Source organism: Pseudorasbora parva, chromosome 13, assembly GCF_024679245.1.
Source record: "Pseudorasbora parva isolate DD20220531a chromosome 13, ASM2467924v1, whole genome shotgun sequence".
Classification (NCBI taxonomy): Eukaryota; Metazoa; Chordata; class Actinopteri; order Cypriniformes; family Gobionidae; genus Pseudorasbora; species Pseudorasbora parva.
Window position 1 is genome coordinate 44,073,913 of NC_090184.1, and position 19,272 is coordinate 44,093,184.

General features: G+C 39.2%; 1 protein-coding gene across 3 annotated transcripts in view; it reads left to right on the forward strand.

Moving 5' to 3' along the window:
- pi4kab (phosphatidylinositol 4-kinase, catalytic, alpha b) overlaps window positions 1-19,272 on the forward strand; it is a 102,585-nt gene that overhangs the window by 16,861 nt on the left and 66,452 nt on the right. For all 3 annotated transcript variants that reach the window (XM_067414551.1, XM_067414552.1, XM_067414553.1), the window contains exons 12-19: window positions 788-888; window positions 1,215-1,344; window positions 2,655-2,784; window positions 7,032-7,127; window positions 12,493-12,676; window positions 14,822-14,925; window positions 16,403-16,571; window positions 18,886-18,936. In XM_067414551.1, coding sequence (XP_067270652.1) covers window positions 788-888; window positions 1,215-1,344; window positions 2,655-2,784; window positions 7,032-7,127; window positions 12,493-12,676; window positions 14,822-14,925; window positions 16,403-16,571; window positions 18,886-18,936 — 965 coding nt within the window. The remainder of the gene's footprint in view (window positions 1-787; window positions 889-1,214; window positions 1,345-2,654; window positions 2,785-7,031; window positions 7,128-12,492; window positions 12,677-14,821; window positions 14,926-16,402; window positions 16,572-18,885; window positions 18,937-19,272) is intronic.

Genomic DNA, 19,272 nt, shown 5'->3' on the forward strand with positions numbered 1-19,272 from the left:
TTTTTCTATTATATGTTTATTTGTTTATCTAATCTCCCTATAAATCTGTTGTTTATTTTCTATTTATCTATTTTCTTATGCATTTTATTTATCTAATTTATATATATATATATATATATATATATATATATATATATATATATATATATATATATATATATAATATATTTTTCTGTTTTCTACTTGAGAATTTCATGTTTAATTCAGTGTGTAAATTATTTGTGAAAATTACTAGTAATTTCTGAATAAAAATACACCAATTTTTTTTTTTTTTTTTTACAGTTTTGGCAACTGACTGAAATAAAATAAGCTGAAGTACTAAAATGACAATCTCAAACTATACAAAAAAATATAAAATGTATAAATATTTAAAAACAAACAAATGAAAAAACATATAAAAATTACTAAAACTTAAACTAAAGTTAAAATAAACACTGAAAATATAAATTATATTTTCAAAATATTAATAAATGCTATATAAATAATACTAAAATAACATTGACCAATCGTCAGTCATCCAGTCACTTTCACCATCAATCCATCATGTCCCCTCAGTCAGAATGTCTAAATATCAAATGTCACATCTGGGTTGGAGTTTGTTTCTGTGTTGAAGCGCTGCAGACGTTGTGCAGACGTTGTGCAGACGTTGTGCAGACGTTGTGCAGACGTTGTGCAGACGTTGTGCAGGCGTTGTGCAGACGTTGTGCAGGCGTTGTGCAGGCGTTGTGCAGACGTTGTGCAGGCGTTGTGCAGGCGTTTTCTGAATCTGCTGTAATTCCTCTTCCAGGAGCTGAGAATCTGTGCACCAAACTGTCCGAGAAGCTTCAGTCCAAGACGTCCAGCAAGGTGATCATCGCTCACATGCCGCTGCTCATCTGCTGCTTACAGGTGAGACGAGTGTGTGTGTGTGTGTGTGTGTGTGAGCGCTCATCTGCTGCTTACGTGGTGAGGAGAGCTGGTGCCCAGGCTGTGTGTGTGAGCGCTCATGAGCTCAATGACATGAGTGTGTGTGTGTGTGTGTGTGTATGAGCGCTCATGAGCACAATGACGGGTGTGTGTGTGAGCGCCCACGAGCTCAATGACACGAGTGTGTGTGAGCGTTCACAAGCTCAATGACGTGTGTGTGTGTGTGTGTGTGTGTGTGTGTGTGAGAGAGAGCGCTCATGAGCTCAATGACGTGTGTGTGTGTGTGTGTGTGTGTGTGTGTGTGTCAGGGTTTAGGCCGTCTCTGCGAGCGCTTCCCCGTCATCGCTCATTCCGCCACCGTGTCTCTGAAGGACTTCCTGGTGGTCCCGTCGGCGGTGCTCATTAAACTCTATAAGTACCACAGTCAGCCCAGTTCAGGTCAGTCCGTCTCCTCTGAACACACTCCTCCGTCTCCTCTGAACACACTCCTCCGTCTCCTCTGAACACACTCCACCGGTCCTGCTCTCTACAGATACTTTCCGTCTATTTGTTTATTTATTATATCTATTTATTTATATTTCGTTTTTAATATTTATCTATTTGTTTATTTATATCTTTTTTATTTATCAATTTGTTTATTTATTATATATATATTTATTTATATACATTTTTATTATTTGTCCGTTTGTTTATTTATTATATATATATCTATTTATATTTATTTATTTGTTTATATATTATATCTATTTATAAATGATTATATATCCATTTATTTATTTATTTATTTATATTTATTTATATTTATTTTTTATTTATATGTTTGTTTATTTATTATATGTTTATTTATCTATTTGTTTATTTATTATATCTATTTATAATTATTTTTTATTATATATCTATCTATTTATTTATTATATTTTTTATTTTATTATTTATATATTTGTTTATATGTTGTTTGTTTTATTTGATCTATTTATGTAGCTAATTTATTTAATTTCTATCTTTGTATTTAGTTTATCTATACTCCTATCTATTTGTTTATCTGTTTATTTTATATTTTTATCTATTTGTATCTATTTATTAAGCTAATTTATTTATTTAATTTCTGTCTTTTTGTATTTAATTTGTCTATACACTGTTGTTCATTTGTTCGTATATTTTTGTATTTATCTTTTTTATTTACCTATAGATAAAAATGTATTTACTAGAGCAAATTTTAATAAATAAATAAGTAGATGAATATAAAATAAACAACAGACAAAATAAATATAAAATAAACATTTTAAGAAATAGACAGAAATAGACAGAAATAGATAGGATAGAGATATCTAATTCTTATGTCTATTTGTTTAAATGTTTTTATTCATTTTATATTTTTCTTGTCTATTTATTTGATCTTTATTTTTCTATTTTCTATCTATTTTTGTCTGTTTATATTATATTCATATATTCATTAATTTATTTATCTTTTTTCTTTCATTTATTTAATATTTTGGTTAATTTATAAACTTATCCATTTATCTCTGTATTTTTATTTTGTTATTTATTTCTTATATTAATATTATTATTTTTCTGTTTTCTTATATTTTATTTATCTATTTGACGTATAAATATCTATTGTTTTATGTTTAGATCATCTAGTTCCTTGTATATTTATTCTATATTTCTATATTTATTCTTCTTGTCTAGCTATTTGTTTATCTGTCTGTAGTGTTTACTCCTATGACCTCTGAACATGTGTCCTTCAGGAGGAGGCGGGATCAAAATCAACGTGACCAATGAGCATTCTCATCCCACCATCAACCTGATGTCCAACAGGAAAGACCAGCCGTCCATGTACGAGCAGCTCAGAGACATCTCCATCGACAACATCTGCAGGTCTGGCTCACTTTTAGAGGCTTCACTTTAGTTTTTCATGACTCGTTTATCCCTCGCTAAAAACGGACCCCATGGAGATCGCTGTTCCAGACTTGATAATGGTGTGCAATTTTCTCATTCAAACCATTGCCACCTGTTGCTGCTTCTGCTTTTAGAGGGAAACGCTGCCCATAACTGCTTGTCTGTGATCTGTAATCCTCTGTAAGAATTCATAATAATAGCATATTATTAGCGAAAGGGAGCTAGTAAAAGTTCCAGTGTGTATCTGTATTTGCACTCGTCAAATGATTACATTTCCAACGTGTTTTCACTTCGGTGAGTAATGTAGCCAATCACAGACATGTTTGTAGACTTCTGCAACGCACTTGGCCAATCACAGGTGTTGAATTTGGAACCTCTCACCGCTCGAGTGTTGAGTTCAGTTAACGCGCGCGTCTCTGGAAGTGCAGACATTGGTAAAATAAGATTAATTGTATACCAGCTTCACTGATTTATAACTGTGAGATTGTGTTTATTGAATGAGTGACAGCTTTTAGTGATTATAAAGTATATTATTACCACATACACGCTTCAATACAGTCACTGACCCATCCGCATATAACGTTACAAGCGGGATTCACTCGAAAAATGTGATGAACGAGTTATAAATCAGTTGAAATCAGGCTCATAAAAATGTAAGGAAAACGCGATTCCTGGCTGCATGTCATTATCCATGGATCATTGAATCTTTGGTAAGTTGTAAGGAGCACTATGGAGCCCAACCTTTAGTTTAAACTGATAATCGTTTGCTCTATACTCGCGTCAGAGTCCTGCACGGGTCCATTTTTGGAGACCCGCCCCCGCCCGTACCCGCAAGGTTTAGCACCAGATCCGACCCATGACCCGTGAAAATTTCAAAATTAAATCCGTACCCGCCCAGACCCGTTAATATTTGGCCCGTTACCCGACCCGTGCCCGCGATAAATCACACACGCTAAAACATTCAAATTAAAATGCTTTATTTTTTTATCCTACACCTCTCTCAACATCAACAGCGTCATGAATGGGCTAATGAAACAGGCAAAAGTGCCTTAAAGACTCATTGTCAACAATTTCATATAGCTACTCCACTCACCAACTTTACTTTTACTTCATCCATTGCTACTCCTGCAACGCTTGCTCCTTCTGCGCTACGAGAGGCATCAACTAAAGTTTCAATGTCGTAGTGGCGGTGACGTGATGGGTCAAATGGTATATCATTGTTGTGTGTTTGTGTAATGGTAATTTGGACATAGAAAGTGTAATAGCCTACAATATGTTGGATGGGGGAAGAAGGAGGCGGGAACCGGCGAACATTTAAAAGACTTTAACCAAACAAAACGAAAGTAACGTGAGTAGCCCTTCATGGACATCTCCCATGCGCACACGCATAATAAAATAAACACAACTCAACGTCAAATCCAGGTTCTCATTCACAATCACGCCCTGGTCTCTCTCTCTCTCGCTCTCGCGTTCACTTTGCCACAGAAATATTGCACATATTTTTCATCCGCCCATCCGCGCTACTACCCGCCCGCACAGAGTTAATTATCCGCCCGCATCCCCGCCCGTGAATTTTATAAATGTCATAATCCACCCGTTTTAGCCACTTTTATGCGGGTACCCGCGGATACCCGCGGGTACCCGACCCGTTGCAGGACTCTGACTCGCGTTATCCTCTATTAACTCCAGTCATGCAGCAGCTCTTTTGCCACTCAGCCCCGGCGGGAAAGTGACGTCTCGTGCATTCCCTCTATTGTTCAGAATAAATGTGTAACCTCTGTTTAGTTCCTGTCACTATGAAGGCCCTCCTTCTGAAAAGCAAACGGTGCTCTGATCCAGTAGTATATTCCTGCACAACCGGAGGCTGCAGTTTCAGGACCGCAATTCTAGGACCCTCGTTTTTTTGTGACAGCGCCACCTACAGAACTGGATGATATAGCAGTGTGCTGCAGTTTCAGGACCTCAGTTCTACGACCCAGGTGGTTTAGTTAGTAGCCTACATAGTATCAAGATATTTAATCGCAGGAGTATATTTTATGTGATTTTTTTAAAATTCAAAATGCATCAGAGGTTAATTACAAAGTGTGTAATACCTGCTTTGATGCACAATTTTAAATTTAAACAAATAATTTTACGCATAATATAAATGAAAAATGTATATCAATCTTTAAAAAAAAGTTGAGTACCTTAAAAATCTTAATTTCTTGAATTATACTGTATATTGATTAACCTCCTTAATTTTAACTAATTAGTTCATTATCAGGTAAAATAAAGATGGAATCAGTATATGCAGTCACTAAATTACAGTCAGATATTTTAAAGGTTGTAGAGAGGCAAGGCAAGACTCAAGAATGATTGAAGAATATATATTTATGTCATTTTTGCAATAACAACAGCACCAAAAAGACCCCTTTTTTCATCAGTTGCTGCACAGACAGAATGGCTGTATATATATATGATCTAGGTTAACACTTTTGCACTGTTGGATTTGTTGAGAGAGAAAGCCAAACAGAATATTAATGTTACTCATGTCTAATTCCAAACTCCAAATTTGTAAGTATATAAGAGCAACACCCACCAATTGAGACCATGGTGCTATACAGTTGAAGCTGCATACAGTGTGAGGCAACTATTGTAAACATTTCCTATACATCTTACTAAGCTGGATGATGACTGACAGTCCTTATACTAATCTGGTGAACATGGTAATTTTGATAAATGAGCCAAGGCACAAAATGAACTGTAGATAAAAAAATTAATAAAAAACTGCACAAGTTATAAAAACCAGCAAGTGTTACAGAGATGAATATACAAATATATATTGTTATAACCCTCCTATTTTGAAGCGCTCCATCAGAAGAAGACACCACCACTTTCTAATGAAAGCCATGCCCATCTGAAAGATGTGTGACATTGACAGATACTATATTAGCATATACTTGGCAAAACAAAAAACAACAACAAAAAAACACTGAGACTTTATCCCGCAGTCATTTCTACAGTGATGGCGTGGCAATCCCTAAAAGCAAAAAAAAAAAGGTAACAAAGTAACATGTCAAAAGCCATTGCCATCTCTGTTACATTATGAAATTTACATGATATGCAGAATGGAATATAATTGTATTTGTTTGGAGTAGCTAAATATGCATTTATTAATCACTGCAATATCATGCCCAGTCTTTTCAGTCTAGCTCCAAGGATAACAAAAAAACATTTGTGCAAGATTCATACAGAAAAATTATTTTAAAAAAATTAAAGGATTAATTTTCAACTTTTTAATCCTTCACAGCAAAAATATATCAGTACAGGCTATAAGAACGTAGCCAAAGTATAAATGGCTGAACTTGTCAAACATTATGCATCATTTAGACAGGCTAATATTGTAGTGCAACCAGGCAGTCAGCGCAGTTATGTAAGAATATTATGGGAACTATGGTAAAACAATGAGTATTCAGCAAGTTTGCCCTCTAATACAGTAGCTACAGGTACACACCCTTACACCAACATGCTTTTGTCATCTTTTTAAGTTGAATTAATGTGCTGGCAGCTGGCTAGATGCATTATAGTCATTAAAAATCAAAAAGGATTTAATAAATCTCAGCCACACCACGATCAAGAACATCCTAGTAGCCTAATTAATAAAACTAGCACACAAATTCTTAATTCATGTGAATTAATTCTTAATTCATAGCAGCTCACTTTAGTACATTTTGTTTCATTTAAAAGTTATAAAATAAAACTTGATTGAATATCAGTACTCACAGTCTGATCGGTGTCCATCGTCCATCTTAAATTCGTATTTTGGTGATTCAATTTGGTAGGTGGTGCTGTCACAAAAAACTAGGGTCCTAGAACTGGGGTCTTAGAACTAGGGTCCTGAAACTGCAGCCTCCGGTTGTGCAGGAATACCCTTCTCCTCTGATTGGTGGACTGGAGTGACTGGTGTGCTGTAATTGGTGTTTGGGAATGCCCCGCCCCTTACCATAGCCACCAGTTTCACCACACGACTAACTAGTTCAACCAGGCCCGCCCTTTTATTCTGCACATTAATTATTATAATGAGGAATATTGTGACGTGTTGGTCCCCAGAAGAAACTCAAGACTACAATGGAGGAACACTGACACTGATATAGAGAAGAGCTCAGACTGCACCACACACTAAAGAAAGATGAACATAGGAAAAAAGCAGAATACGTCCACTTTAAATCACTCACTGTCATCTGCAGATGTCTGAAAGCTGGTCTCACTATGGATCCTGTGATAGTGGAGGCGTTCTTGGCCAGCCTGTCAAACCGGCTCTACATCTCCCAGGAAAATGACAAGTGAGGAAAAGGAAACACACACACCCACGTTTGTTTTTGTGAAATGTGGGGACATTCAATAGGCGTAATGGTTTTTATACTGTACAAACCATATTTTCTATCTCCCTACACTGCCCCTAAACCTACCCATTACACACACACACACACACACACACACACACACACACACACACACACTGCCCCTAAACCTACCCATCACAGGAAACATTCTGCATTTTTTACTTTCTCATAAAAACTCCTCCTGTATGATTTATAAGCCTTTTGAAAAGTGGGGACATGGGTAATGTCCTCATATTTCACCCTCTCCTGTAATACCTGTGTCATACCTAGCCTGGCTCTGCCCTTACCGGTCCAATCAGCGAACAGAGGGAGTGGCTGAGAACGATGACGTTGATGTCATGCGCTAGTTTGAGTTGTAGTTCAGTAATGTGGCGGAAAAAGATGCGAACGAAACCATTCATTCTGTTATGGCACCACTGCCGAATGTCCAGAAGGAAAACGCCGGAGCAAGAACAATCTTTGCTGGGGTTTGTTGGTGGCCATGATGTTGAGGCCCTCCTCCCCAACAGGGGGAATTCGGGAAAAAGTTTGATTTTTCCAGCTCGCTCCGTTAAGCCGGGAGCACACTGTGCGATTTTGGCCATGATTTGGCCATCTGAGACAAATTTAGCAAATTCTTAAAGATTTCTCTGATCCTAGGCTAAAATCTGACGTCTTTGGTCGTTAGTTTGACATGTTCACCGGCAGCCGATTAATGAGCGCTGCGATCAAATTTTACCTCAGACAAAATTCTGTCAGAAGATTTGGCACACAATCCTGCAGTGTGACTTCTCCTACGACGACAGTCAAATATCTCTGACCAAAGCGAGAGCTAGAGATTTCTCTGTAGCCAGCATTTCAGTCCCGCGTGTAATGCAGACTGGCATGAAGTTGGTTTGACGTTAGACGTTTGATATTCGCAAATTTAGGGACCGTCTCTAAAGTTGCATACGACATTGGTATGCACGTTTCAAACGTCAATAACATTTGAATGGAATTATTTACAGTCATAAATCCAACTGTACAGTGTTCATCCAGGTGTCGGCTATCACGCACATCTTTTATATTTTTGATTTGTATTAAAATACACTGTCAAGTCATACTTAAATATGGCTGTTTTTCACTACTGTATATTGGCTCATACATAAATATGTCATAATCTACCAAAAAGGAGCAAAAAAATTATACATTTCTTAATAATGAAATCGAACAGATTACACAAACATTTTATTATATCAAATTAGCATTTTCTTAATTTTATTTTCTGTCAGCTGGCCACCAATATAACTGACAAATTATGTTTTTGATTGCAAAACATGGGAGGAACTGTGTACAATATTTGAATAAAGACAGATTGGCAGTTGGAATGAAATAACTTATTTACATAAAGAACATTTCCATTCAACCTTCTGAGCCTTCTTAAACTGTCTCTTAGACATGGAAAGGCATGCCACATGGAACCACCTGCTAATATAACAATATAATATAACAATATGTTAATACAAATCAAAAATATAAAAGATGTGCATGATAGCCGACACCTGGATGATCACTGTACAGTTGGATTTATGACTGTAAATAATTCCATTCAAATGTTATTGAGCTCTAAATTATGACATATTTATGTATAAGCCAATATACAGTAGTGAAAAACAGCAATATTTAAGTATGATTTGACAGTGTATTTTAATATAAATCAAAAATATAAAAGATGTGCATGATAGCCGACACCTGGATGAACACTGTACAGTTGGATTTATGACTGTAAATGATTCCATTCAAATGTTATTGAGCTCTAAATTGACATATTTATGTATAAGTGAAAAACAGCAATATTTAAGTATGATTTGACAGTGTATTTTAATATAAATCAAAAATATAAAAGATGTGCGTGATAGCCGACACCTGGATGAACACTGTACAGTTGGATTTATGACTGTAAATAATTCCATTCAAATGTTATTGACGTTTGAAACGTGCATACCAATGTCGTATGCAACTTTAGAGACGGTCCCTAAATTTGCGAATATCAAACGTCTAACGTCAAACCAACTTCATGCCAGTGTAATGCAGCTCACCGTCACCGAACGCCTCATTCACTGATGATATAAAACTCCAGACGAGTTTTCTTGTGCGTGTCCGTTTTTTTCGCGCCTTCACTATCGTGCAGTCTGACATTAATGCCAACTGAGATCTTACAGTGTGACATGGCTTACATCGGGGATCATGTTCGTACAGTCTGACAAGGGACATTCGCAAAGGATTTTGAAAAATCGCAGTGTTCAGGACCCATTAGTGGTGAAGGAGTTGCTGAAGCTATTCAGACAGTAATTGTTTCGCGTGTGGGGTCGGAAAGTATTGCCATCATTTAAGTTAAAGGGACTGGTCAGTTATTTTATTGCCGTCCATCTCCCACCACCTGCGTGAAAATCCCCAGCCAGGTTACCGACTGCTTTTGACAAACGCAAGTCGTGTTAATGTCATAGCTGTCCGAATCCACATCTTCAAGTCTGTCTTGAATCCACAGTTTTCAAGAATATATCACTTCAAAATTCACTGTTTATAATCATTTTTGACCACTGCAGAGCACCTTCTGTAGTTGCTTTGCTGTTATTTGGATGCATTTCTAGACTTGTATTTATTTAAAATGCTGGCAAGTATTTACAAGAGCAAATTATTTCATCACCGCTCAAACAAATTAAAATAAAAGCACTTAAACATTTGAATTGGTCTGTTATTTATAGCAGCATTTATTATCATACCAAGCATATGACATTTTATTTACAGCATATAATCATTTGGACCACGTGAGCGGCGCATTCCCGATCACAAAACTCTCCCGTCCACCGTGGCGGGAATAAATCACAATCCAAATGCATGAGTTTTACATTTTATCCTATTGTTTTATCACTGAGGTGGCCTGCACAAGTGCACATTTATTTTGACGGATTTGTGTGAAACAGGCGCATGACATACGTCGCGACCAAACGTTAGCGATTGGTTATGGCAAGTCCAGAGTGGCTCAGGGCAGATCCAATAATTTTAAACCTCAACAGAGTGCCCGCCTTCGCGGAAATAAACGTTTGTCAATGGAGAGTGGCCAGACTCTATGTACAAATGCAAGGCAACGTGAGGGAGAGGACGCTGGCGTTGTCTGTTCGCCGCTTCTCCACCCACAAATCATGTTAACTGTACTATTTAGATTAGATTTTATTTCATTTTATGTTTGTGGATAGTCAAACAGTCAGAGCTACAATTGGGACTGTTGCTGATTGCTGGAAGCCACTGAGAGGACGTTGTTCGCCGTTTTCCACCGCTTCTCTGATGTTTATGTTTGAATTGTTGCGGTTGGTTCTGGTTTGAAGGGCATTTCATGTAGCTCGCTGCGCCTGCTCTCTCTTCTGGGTGTCGGCTGCTCACTGGTGGTCTCCCTCGGGCTTGAGCTGCATGGTGGCTGAAGTTTGCACCGGGCTAGCGTCATCAGCGTCTGGCGTGATGTTGGGATATTCCGCACTGCGTCGCTATTCCATCTTGCATTGCGTAGAGCAAAACTTGGACTTCCGCACCGACCCCGGTGTGTCCACAGAAGTGCCGGGAAAATTTTGTCTGCCTCCTGCGTGGTGCTGTGGCGATCCCCATCATCTGGTCTTCAGCTGTCATGCCTCGACGACAACATCAGGACACTGCCGAATTGGGAATATGTGGCAACAGAGCCTCTAGCGCTGGGAGAAATGTAATACATGGAGTGGACCACAGTGTACTGGAGCTTACAGAGACTTTTTCTGTTCACCATCAGCTCTGTTTCTGTTCACCATCAGCTCTGTTTCTGTTCACCATCAGCTCTGTTTTCTGTTCACCATCAGCTCTGTTTTCTGTTCACCGTCAGCTCTGTTTTCTGTTCACCGTCAGCTCTGTTTTCTGTTCACCATCAGCTCTGTTTTCTGTCCACCATCAGCTCTTTTTCTGTTCACCATCAGCTCTGTTTTCTGTTCACCATCAGCTCTGTTTTCTGTCCACCATCAGCTCTGTTTTCTGTTCACCATCAGCTCTGTTTTCTGTCCACCATCAGCTCTGTTTCTGTTCACCATCAGCTCTGTTTTCTGTTCACCATCAGCTCTGTTTTCTGTTCACCATCAGCTCTGTTTTCTGTTCACCATCAGCTCTGTTTTCTGTTCACTATCAGCTCTGTTTCTGTTCACCATCAGCTCTGTTTCTGTTCACCATCAGCTCTGTTTCTGTTCACCATCAGCTCTGTTTTCTGTTCACCATCAGCTCTGTTTCTGTTCACCATCAGCTCTGTTTTCTGTTCACCATCAGCTCTGTTTCTGTTCACCATCAGCTCTGTTTCCTGTTCACCATCAGCTCTGTTTTCTGTTCACCATCAGCTCTGTTTCTGTTCACCATCAGCTCTGTTTCTGTTCACCATCAGCTCTGTTTTCTGTTCACCATCAGCTCTGTTTTCTGTTCACCATCAGCTCTGTTTCTGTTCACCATCAGCTCTGTTTCCTGTTCACCATCAGCTTTGTTTCTGTTCACCATCAGCTCTGTTTCTGTTCACCATCAGCTGTTTTCTGTTCACCATCAGCTCTGTTTTCTGTTCACCATCAGCTCTGTTTCTGTTCACCATCAGCTCTGTTTCTGTTCACCATCAGCTCTGTTTCTGTTCACCATCAGCTCTGTTTCTGTTCACCATCAGCTCTGTTTTCTGTTCACCATCAGCTCTGTTTCTGTTCACCATCAGCTCTGTTTCTGTTCACCATCAGCTCTGTTTCTGTTCACCATCAGCTGTTTTCTGTTCACCATCAGCTCTGTTTTCTATTCACCATCAGCTCTGTTTCTGTTCACCATCAGCTCTGTTTCTGTTCACCATCAGCTCTGTTTCTGTTCACCATCAGCTCTGTTTCTGTTCACCATCAGCTCTGTTTCTGTTCACCATCAGCTGTTTTCTGTTCACCATCAGCTCTGTTTTCTATTCACCATCAGCTCTGTTTCTGTTCACCATCAGCTCTGTTTCTGTTCAGTTTTACTCTGTTTCTGTTCAGTTTTACTCTGTTGGTTGATTATTTGTATTATTCTATATTTTACTTTATATTCATTTGTTTGTTATTTTTTCCCTGTGTTGCACTTTGAGATTCTTTGGAATGAAAAGTGCGTTATAATCTAATAATAATAAAAATATATTATTATGTTTATTATTAAATGAAACTCATGTCATTATACACATTTGTGTCCTGATATTTCACAAAAACAAGCACACACACACGCAGACACATTGTCTGTCTCTCTGAATGATTTTGTTGACTAGCGTGTGTGTGTTTTTCCTCAGGGAAGCCCATCTGATCCCAGACCACACCATCCGAGCGCTGGGTCACATCGCCGTGGCCATGAGGGACAGTCCCAAAGTGATGGAGCCCATCCTGCAGATCTTGCAGCAGAAGTTCTGCCAGCCGCCCTCGCAGTTAGACGTGCTGATTATAGACCAGCTGGGCTGCATGGTCATTACGGGAAACGTAAGAGTCTTACACACACACACACATTTTATATACTTGATTTGATTCCACATTACGAGTCATTTTCATTAGAAATCAAATGTTTTGAATGATCTAACAGATTAAAACACAACAGCACATTGTCATGGATTATGCAGTTCTAAGGGTACAGGAAACATCGCCTCTTCCAGATAAACATGCTTCCTATAGTAGCTGAGATTGAGCACACATACACACACACATACACACACGGCCTGCATAATTACAGCGGTTGATATTTGAAGCTGTAACAGCAATGCAGCATTTATTTCCAGCGGATTCAACCTCCACTGGTCTTGTACAGAATTAGGAGGTGTCCATTTTCAAGCATAATTACAGTAATTCACTGCACTGGAAAGAAACGTACCAATGAACCAAACAACGAATAAAGATGCAAATTTAAATCTTGAACGGGTATTCATGGCACAAACTGTTACATCTTGTTCAGGGTAGGGCTGGACGATAGTACAGATTTTTTTCAGATTAATTTAAATGACAGTTTTGCTGCAATTTTATTATTTTTAAATCAATAAATTGCGGTTTTGAATAAAATGTTGGCAAACGTTAAATTTTACATACAGTTGACAATACAGCAATGATAGCAGTTAAGAGAAGAAAAATGATCCGACCACATGATAGCGCGCCTGATTAACTGCTCTCCGCGAGCGTAGATAACGTCTTAAAGGCATAGTTCACCCACAAACGAAAATGATCCCATGATTAACTCACCCTCGAGTCATCCTTGGTGTGTGACATTCTTCTTTTAGACAAATACAATCAGTTATATTAAAAATGTTCTGACTCTTCCAAGCTTTATAATGGCAGTGAATGACTTCTGTTTAAAGTCCATAAAAGTGCATCCATTATAAAAGTGCATCCATTATAAAAGTGCATCCATTATAAAAGTGCATCCATTATAAAAGTGCATCCATCCATCCATTATAAAAGTGCATCCATCCATCCATTCCATCCATCCATCCATCCATCATAAGTGCATCTATCCATCATAAAAGTGCATCCATCCATCCATCCATCCATCCATCCATCCATCCATCCATCATAAAAGTGCATCCATCCATCCATCCATCCATCCATCCATCCATCCATTCATCATAAGTGCATCTATCCATCATAAAAGAGCATTCATCCATCATAAAAGTGCATCCATCCATCCATTATAAAAGTGCATCCATCCATCCATCCATCCATCCATCATAAGTGCATCTATATATTATAAAAGAGCATCCATCCATTCATCCATCATAAAAGTGCATCCATCCATCCATCCATCTATCCATCATAAGTGCATCCATCCATTCATCCATTATAAAAGTGCATCCGTCCGTCCGTCCATCCATCTATCCATCCATCATAAGTGCATCTATCCATCCATCATAAAAGAGCATCCATCCATCCATCCATCCATCCATCCATCCATCCATCCATCCATCCATCCATCCATCCATTCATCCTTCATAAAAGTGCTTTTATCCATCATAAAAGTGCATCCATCCATTCATCCTTCATAAAAGTGCTTTTATCCATCATAAAAGTGCATCCATCCATCCATCCTTCATAAAACTGCATCTATCCATCGTAAAAGTGCATCGCCCATGGGTGAACAGATGCGCCAGTGCTTTTTATAATTCAACAACGTGGAGCTGGACGTGAACATAAGAACTGCGTGGGACTGAAACTAGCAGAAAACACTTGCGTAGTGAGCGACTGGCGTCACATTGTGCCGGGTGTATGATAGGGCCCTCATTAGCTATAAAGCGCATGGCAATAGCATAAGATCTAAATGACCAGAACACAATGTAAATCTATGTATTATTAGATTCCTTATCCGGAGTCATTAAATGTTTAACGTCAGTTGTTGTTTTCAGATACCATGAAGATGAAATTAAACAGAAATGAAAGCCAAATTCTCTGTGGCTTCTCTTATCAATTTTATTTTGTTGTAATCAAATATGGCTCACTCCAAAATACTGTAATGTTGGAGGACATCATTTATGAATCATAACATGCCCGTGTTACTCGCCACAGTTGATTTTTTATTTTGTGATCAAAATGATGGAGCAGGTATAATGTGTGTTTTTCTAACTGTGTGATTTGTTTTCACTACAGCAATACATCTATCAGGAGGTGTGGAACCTGTTCCAGCAGATCAGTGTAAAAGCCAGTAATGTGGTGTATTCTGCTACCAGAGACTACAAGGACCACGGATACAGGTACGGAGAGAGAAAGAGTGTGTGTGTGAGAAAAATAGAGTGTGTGAGAGAAAGAGTGTGAGGGAGAAAGAGAGAGAGAGGAAGAGAGTGTGTGCGTGCGTGCGTGCGTGCGTTTGTGTGGGCGTGTAATCCCTACGTTATGGGGACAAAATGTCCCCACAAAAATGGCAATATCCGAAATCCTTGTCCTTGTGGGGACATTTGAGTTTTTTTGAGAAAGTAAAAATGCAGAATGTTTCCTGTGATGGGTAGGTTTAGGGGCAGTGTGTGTGTGTGTGTGTGTGTGATGGGTAGGTTTAGGGGCAGGGGTAGTTTGTGCATGTGTGTGTGTGTGTGTGTGTGTGTGTGTGTGTGTGTGATGGGTAGTGTGTGTGTGTGATGGGTAGGTTTAGGGGCAGGGGCAGCTTAGGGGGATAGAAAATACGGTTTGTACAGTATAAAATCCATTACGCCTATGTAGAGTCCCCATAAAACATGGAAACGCTACGTGTGTGTGTGTGTGTGTGGGGGGGGGGGGGGGGTGTAATCCCTACGTTATGGGGACAAAATGTGGCAGGGGCAGTTTGTGCGTGTGTGTGTGTGTGTGTGTGTGTGTGTGTGTGATGGGTAGGTTTAGGGGCAGGGGTAGTTTGTGCATGTGTGTGTGTGTGTGTGTGTGTGTGTGATGGGTAGTGTGTGTGTGTGATGGGTAGGTTTAGGGGCAGGGGCAGCTTAGGGGGATAGAAAATACGGTTTGTACAGTATAAAATCCATTACGCCTATGTAGAGTCCCCATAAATCATGGAAACGCTACGTGTGTGTGTGTGTGTGTGGGGGGGGGGGGGGGGGTGTAATCCCTACGTTATGGGGACAAAATGTGGCAGGGGCAGTGTGTGTGTGTGTGTGTGTGTGTGTGTGTGTGTGTGTGTGTGTGTGTGTGTGTGTGTGTGTGTGTGTGTGTGTGTGTGTGTGTGTGATGGGTAGTGTGTGTGTGTGATGGGTCGGTTTAGGGGCAGGGGCAGGGGCAGTTTAGGGGGATAGAAAATACGGTTTGTACAGTATAAAAACCATTACGCCTATGGAGAGTCCTCATAAAACATGGAAACCCTACGTGTGTATGTGTGTGTGTGTGGATGCAAGCTTTACCTTTTACTTTTTTTTTGCCATTCAGTTTACCAGCTTAGAAATGCTTGATGCCATCTGAGGAAGTTTTTAAGAAGTCATGATTCATACTATTGGAATATTTCATTAAGGTTTCTTGAACCAAAAACATTTATTTTTCATGATCATCTTCCGTCCTCTCCCTTTAGAATACATTTGAATTAAATTATTTCATATAAATATAAAAATAGGCCATTAGTTTTATTTTTGCAATTGTATATTTTTAAATTTCTGTATCTAAATGTGAATGTATGTAAATATCAATCACCTTCTGCTCATTGTCTGTGTATTTTTGTACTGTTACTGTAAGTGTGTAATATGGAGTGTGTTTGTGCAGGCATTGCTCTCTGGCGGTGATAAACGCTCTGGCTAATATCGCGGCTAACCTGCAGGGGGAGCAGCTGGTGGACGAGCTGCTGGTCAATCTGCTGGAGCTGTTCGTCCAGCTCGGCCTGGAGGGCAAGAGGGCCAGCGAGCGCGCCAGTGACAAGGGCCCGGCCCTCAAAGTCAGTCTGTCAATCAATCAATCAACTTTATTTATAAAGCGCTTTTACAATGACGATTGTTTTAAAGCAGCTTCACAGTGTCAAACAGGACAATATTGCAACAAAATTAGATTTGGCTGTACAGTCGTTCTGGAGTAAACAGTGATGTTATCAGCTTATTTTAATTTATCATAGAGCGACAATGTTGGCAGATCAGTATTATAGTTTATAGAATTAAATAATATATCAATAAAATTAATTAATTAGGTCTTTAGTTGAATAACTTAGATCATAATTTTAGTGTCCCCATTTTAGTGTCTGTGTTTGACCTGCAGCCTCTCTGTTTAACTCTTTTCCCGCCAGCGCTTTTTTAAAAGGTTGCCAGCAGTGATGGGAATAACGGCGTTATAGATAAACGGCGTTACTAACAGCGTTAATTTTTTTAGTAAAGAGTAATCAAACTAATTACTGTTTCCCCCGTTACAACGCCGTTACCATTACTGAGAATAAAATGTGGCGTTACTATAATTGAGCTCACTGGAGCGGCTTTCATCCGAACAGGTGCGCTCCCTGTCAGCCGACCTGCAGCTCTGTGTGTGTGTGTGTGTGTGTGTGTGTGTGTGTGTGTGTGTGTGAGAGAGAGAGTGAGAGAGTGAGAGAGTGAGAGAGTGAGAGAGAGAGCGAGAGAGAGTGTGTTGGGTTGTGGGTGTTGTACTCATAACTGATTATGATAGGTGGGTGGGAGACAACCACAACTGATGATGTTTCATGATTGACTTAGGTAGACACACACACACACACACACACACGCTGTCGCACACACCAACGACCAGGAGGAGTCAAAGCCATGGCATGTCCAATGACTTCAAAGGTAGCTTTCGCAAACTGGAAGTATGCACGTCTTTTTCCTCGTTACTATAGTACTTATATTAATAATAATGTATTGAATCTGATAGGTGTCTCACATTGTCCCACAGCAACATTAAAGTAGTGTAGATTAGTGTACAATGTTTTATAATAATAATAATTGAATGTCCATTTCATTCCTTTAACATTTAATATTGGGGGCATCCAAGTTATTTGACATATTTGAACATTTAAAAAAAGTGTAACGCAGTAGTTACTTTTCCTGGTAATTAGTTACTTTAATAATGATGTAACGGTTACTAATTGAGTTCCTATTCGTGAGAAGTAACTATATCTAATTACTTTTTTAAAATAACTTGACCAACACTGGTTGCCAGTCACTGACAGCACTTTTTATCATTTTACAGGGGTGGTTCCATGTTTTTTTCTAGGTTTGGTTGCGTTTATGGGGCGCAGTATAACATGTCTTAATACTTATTTTTTCCGTATTGCCATATTTTTCTTCTATTCTCCCTTTATTCCACACCGCTGTCTCCTCTGTCCTTTGAACGGTTCGTCTGCTTCCCTAAACATCCAAAAAAAACGCAATGGCCTTAGATTGGTCAGATGGCCAAATGTAGTTTCCTGTATTTTTATTGGCTGAAGTGCCAAGCACAGGTTAAGGCCACGCCCCTTCCCATTACGGGCAGAAGTCACATCTGCAGAGACTAGCGAGGGTTTATGATGTCACCAACCCAGGAAGAAGCTCGTTGTAGTCCAAACCGGCCATTTTTGTAGTCAATAAACTGCCGTAACTTTAAAAGACAATATCTCCGTTTGCAGTGAACTTTCAGCGCTGTAACTTTGCAGAGACTGTTTATGCTCAAGCAGCGACATTACACACTAACTAAAGTTAAACAAGTCAAATCGCATACAACCACCCTTTTAAACAAAAATGTCATGTCCCCCAGAATATTTTGTTATGTGAATATCTGAACATGCAATAAATATCAACAGAAAGAACAGAGGCTCTGCTTTTAAACAGAAAACTAAAACATTTTATTCAAGCTGCATGCTTTCTTTTTTATCAACACTTAAATGTGGGTATAAGTTTCATAAGCAAAGCTGAGAAAATCATGTATTTATCAAAGACAACATCTGGATGGGATTCAGAGCGACGCTCAAACACAGATGGAGTCGATCGTCACCCTAAAGCTTCAGTCCTGTCGCTCGTCCTGGCTCAGCTAATTCACTAACATTAGGCCGTTTTGATTTAGATGCTGTTTAATATTGATGATCGCATTATTTTACTTATGCATAAGCAATGTTTTTAATGGTTGTTTCTGCTGCTTTTTTTGCCTGTGTTTTTACTCTGGGATGAATTGCCGGAATATTCCAACAGTGGTGGGGAAAGAGTAAAATGGAGGATTCTAGAATGTTTCCCTCTGTCTATAATGTTGATGTAATTTAGTTGTTTTTTCATCTCTAGGCGTCCAGCAGTGCTGGTAATCTGGGTGTCCTCATCCCTGTGATCGCTGTGGTAAGAGACACACACACACACACACACACACACACACTCACACACACTCTCACTGACACACTCTCACTAATACTCTCTCTCTCACACACACACACACACACACACGCTCACACACACAAACTCTCACTGACACACTCTCACTAATACTCTCTCTCTCACACACACACACACACACACACACACACACACACACACACACACACACACACACACACTCACACACACACACACACACACACACACACACTCACACACACACACACATGTTGGTCTATGTGGTTTACAGGGACTCTCCATAGGCGTAATGGTTTTTATACTGTACAAACCGTATTTTCT